This window comes from Pieris brassicae, chromosome 7 (genome assembly GCF_905147105.1).
Source record: "Pieris brassicae chromosome 7, ilPieBrab1.1, whole genome shotgun sequence".
Lineage (NCBI taxonomy): Eukaryota > Metazoa > Arthropoda > Insecta > Lepidoptera > Pieridae > Pieris > Pieris brassicae.
Genome location: NC_059671.1, coordinates 8,889,124 through 8,893,049, shown reverse-complemented (window position 1 = coordinate 8,893,049; position 3,926 = coordinate 8,889,124). Strand labels below are relative to the sequence as shown.

At 38.1% G+C, this 3,926-nt stretch overlaps 1 protein-coding gene across 1 annotated transcript; it reads left to right on the top strand.

Annotated features, from left to right (window-relative positions):
- Window positions 1-239: 239 nt before the first annotated feature.
- On the top strand, window positions 240-2,140 carry LOC123712235. The gene has a single exon (XM_045665240.1). It carries the CDS (start codon window positions 416-418, stop codon window positions 2,138-2,140), a length of 1,725 nt encoding a protein of 574 aa, XP_045521196.1. The 5' UTR covers window positions 240-415.
- The last annotated feature ends 1,786 nt before the right edge of the window (window positions 2,141-3,926 follow it).

Here is a 3,926-nt window from a genome sequence, read left to right as displayed (position 1 = left end):
ACATACACACACACACATGCACAGAAATACACCATTGTTTACGGTACGCTGACTATTGCGTTGCGCGCCGTTATGTCGCTAGTATCGTAAAATTGACATTTCTATGTTCTATAAAGTTGATAAAGTAAGTACGCTTTCCTAATATTTAAAATATTATTAAATTCTGATAAGTTATATTACTAGACAATTTTTATGCACTCTTTTTTCTGAAATTTTATAATAAAGATAATGATGTAAACTTCTTGCTTAAAACTATCAGCCATAACTTGATGACATTGTCACTCTGTTTTGTTAGTGTCTATATCAATGTATCTAATGTAACCAAAACATATTTTAGTGTTAATTTTAGCTTATTAAAACCTTATATTCATGAAAGGTTTTCTCTTATTTCAATTTAATAAGCTAATAACGCAACATGGATAAATATCTTCGCCCTGAAAGATTTGATATCGACCCGTCAGATAGCTCTAGTACGAGAGCTTGGATACACTGGCGTAAGACTTTCGAAAGCTTCATTTCCGTGCAGAAACCGACCGCTTCAGAAACAGATGCACAGTCGGTTCCTCCGTCAGAATGGGACAGCATAAAGTTTCAGCTTTTGGTAAATCATATATCACCAAATATTTATACATATATAAGCGAAGCCACGAACTACGAAGAAGCGATCACAATACTGCAAAAACTTTATGTAAAACCGAAAAATCTAATATTTGCAAGGCACATGTTAGCAACAAGGAAACAACGACCAGAAGAAGGTATTGACACATATTTACAAGCTTTAAAACTGCTTTCTAAAGATTGTGACTTTGCGGCTGTTAATGCAGAAACAAATAAAAACGATAGCGTGCGTGATGCATTCATATCCGGTATATCATCGCATAAAATCAGACAAAGGCTTTTAGAAAACTTAACTCTAACACTTGATCAAGCTTACAACCAAGCACTCTCTCTAGAAACTGCAGAAATCAACTCTCAAAGCTTCAATACTGTATCTTTAAATGCTGTTGCTCCAAAAGCACCAACATTACAAACTGTGCACGACGAGCCCTGCTCTTCTGTTAATAATCCTCGACGACGAAAATGTTTCTTTTGTGGGGGACAAATACATCCTCGCAAGAACTGCCCTGCATTTGAAAAGACTTGTCAGCTCTGCAACAAGAAGGGGCACTTTGCCACTGTGTGCAGAAGCTCTTCCAAAGCTACAAACTCTGTGGTAGGTACTGAAGATCTTTCCGCTTGTATCACAGCAGCGTCACCTTCTTCACTACGTAAAGCTACTGTACCTGCTTATATTCGAGGAATAAGAGCAGAAGCACTTCTCGACACCGGCAGCTCCATCAGTTTTATAAATGACAGCTTTGCAAGACTATGCGGGTTAAAAAGAAAATCCTGCAATCAGACAATTTCTATGGCCTCTCTTAATCATACTTCACAAGTGGAAGGCCAAACTTTGCAAACCCTGAAAATCGGAAATCATAAATATGATAATGTGAATCTTCTTATCGTGAAAAATCTTTGTGCTGACATTATTATCGGCCATGACATCCTCGAAGAACATTCATCGCTAGAGTTCTCTTTTGGTGGGCCAAAACATCCACTTCAAGTATGTAACGTAACGGAAGCATCAGTACCAGCTGTACCACTTTTTGCGAATGTATCTCCCAACTGCAAACCTATTGCTATTAAGTCTCGAAGGCACAGCAAAGAGGATAGTGAATTTATTACAGAAGAGATCAGAAACCTTATAGCAGAGGGCGTGATAGAAGAAAGTAAATCACCGTGGAGGGCCCAAGTACTAATAACAAAAAGCGAAACTCATAGAAAACGCCTTGTGATTGATTACTCTCAGACAATTAATCGTTACACAGAACTCGACGCGTACCCTTTACCAAACATTGAGGACTTAGTTTCGAAAGTGGCAAAGAATAAATTTTTCAGCCTTATAGACCTGAAAAGCGCGTACCATCAAGTGCCTATACTACCCAAAGAAAGGAAATTTACAGCTTTTGAAGCGCTGGGAAATTTGTACCAGTTCAGGCGTATTCCTTTTGGAGTAACAAATGGTGTTTCGAGCTTCCAACGAACAATCGATTGGATAATAAGAAAAGAGAAGCTTCAAAAAAACATATGCGTATATTGATGATATAACTATTTGTGGCCAGGCTCTTGAAGAACACGATCGTAACTTAGAAAATTTTATGAATGCCGCAAAGAAATACGGTTTAACACTGAGTATACAAAAATGTAAATTTTCTCAGGAGTCAATTAATATACTAGGCTATAATATTCAAAACTATATAATTAAACCTGACAGTGAGCGACTCAAGCCACTGATTAATTTACCTCCACCAAGCGATGTACCTACCTTAAGAAGGACACTCGGCATGTTCGCACATTATTCTAAGTGGATTCCAAACTTTTCTGAACGGATCCACTCAATTGCTAATACAACAACTTTTCCGCTCACAAGCGAGCAAATTAAATGTTTCGAAGGCTTGAAAAATGATATCGCAAAGTCTTCTATACGTGCAATTGATGTAAATATACCCTTTACAGTCGAAACTGACGCTTCCGATCATTCTATTGCAGCAATACTTACGCAAAATTCTAGACCAGTGGCGTTTTACTCAAGAACATTAAATTCAAGCGAACAAAACCATTCTGCCATTGAAAAAGAAGCATACGCCATTGTGGAATCATTAAAGAAATGGAGACATTTCCTTATCGGTAGACACTTTAAGTTAGTAACTGACCAACGCTCGGTTTCTTTTATGTTTAATATGAAACATTCAAGTAAAATAAAGAATGAAAAGATTCAAAGATGGCGACTGGAACTTGCTGCTTTCAAATACGATATTATATACAGACCGGGGAAAGAGAACTATGCTGCTGATGCGCTATCCCGAGTTTGTGCGACTGTAGAAACACGTACTGCAAAACTTTTCTCGCTGCACGAGGCTCTTTGTCATCCAGGGGTAACGAGAATGTTTCACTGGGTTCGCTCTAAAAACCTTCCCTACTCCATTGAAGAAGTCAGAACAATGACAAAATCTTGTCGAACCTGCTCTGAAGTAAAACCTAGATTCTTTCGAAATACCTTTAATGACCAGAGGAAACTTGTTAAAGCGACGGCTGCTTTTGAACGCCTTAGCATAGATTTTAAAGGACCAGTTCCAACAAACAATAATAACAAATTCATACTTACCGTGATTGACGAATTTTCACGTTTCCCGTTTGCTTTCCCATGCTCAGATGTAAGCTCGAAAACAGTGATTAAACACCTTAACAACTTGTTTATGATATTCGGCATGCCTTCTTACGTTCATTCAGATCGCGGAACAGCATTTCTTTCCGTCGAAGTACAAGAATTTTTACATGTTCGAGGTATTGCCACTAGTAGAACTACAGCTTATAATCCTCAAGGTAACGGTCAAGTAGAAAAATTGAATTCTACTCTTTGGAAAACGATTCTTTTGGCGCTGAAGACGAAAAATCTTTCGGTAGAAAATTGGGAGCAAGTATTGCCACAAGCCTTACATTCAATTCGATCATTACTTTGTACAGCCATAAATTGCACTCCACATGAAAGAATGTTTAGACACCCACGAAGATCTACTAACGGCACTTCTGTTCCATCGTGGCTTACAAATTCTGGACAAGTCTTGATGAAGAAATTTAATCGTACAAATAAATATCAACCATTAGTAGAAGAGGTTGAATTGATACACAGCAATCCTGACTTTTCATACATTCGGTTCCCAGATGGCCGAGAAACAACGGTGTCGAATCGACATCTAGCACCATTGGGTTCAGAAGGGGTAGATCTGCGAATAAATAATGAACATACTCCTGATTATGATAACGTCGCAGAACCACTTCCAGAAACAGAAGATCAAAACTTGGAAATTCCTCCATCTAATGAAACG

Excerpts from the sequence above, each read along its gene's own strand:
- LOC123712235 (XM_045665240.1), top strand. The coding sequence starts at position 416 with ATGGATAAATATCTTCGCCCTGAAAGATTTGATATCGACCCGTCAGAT.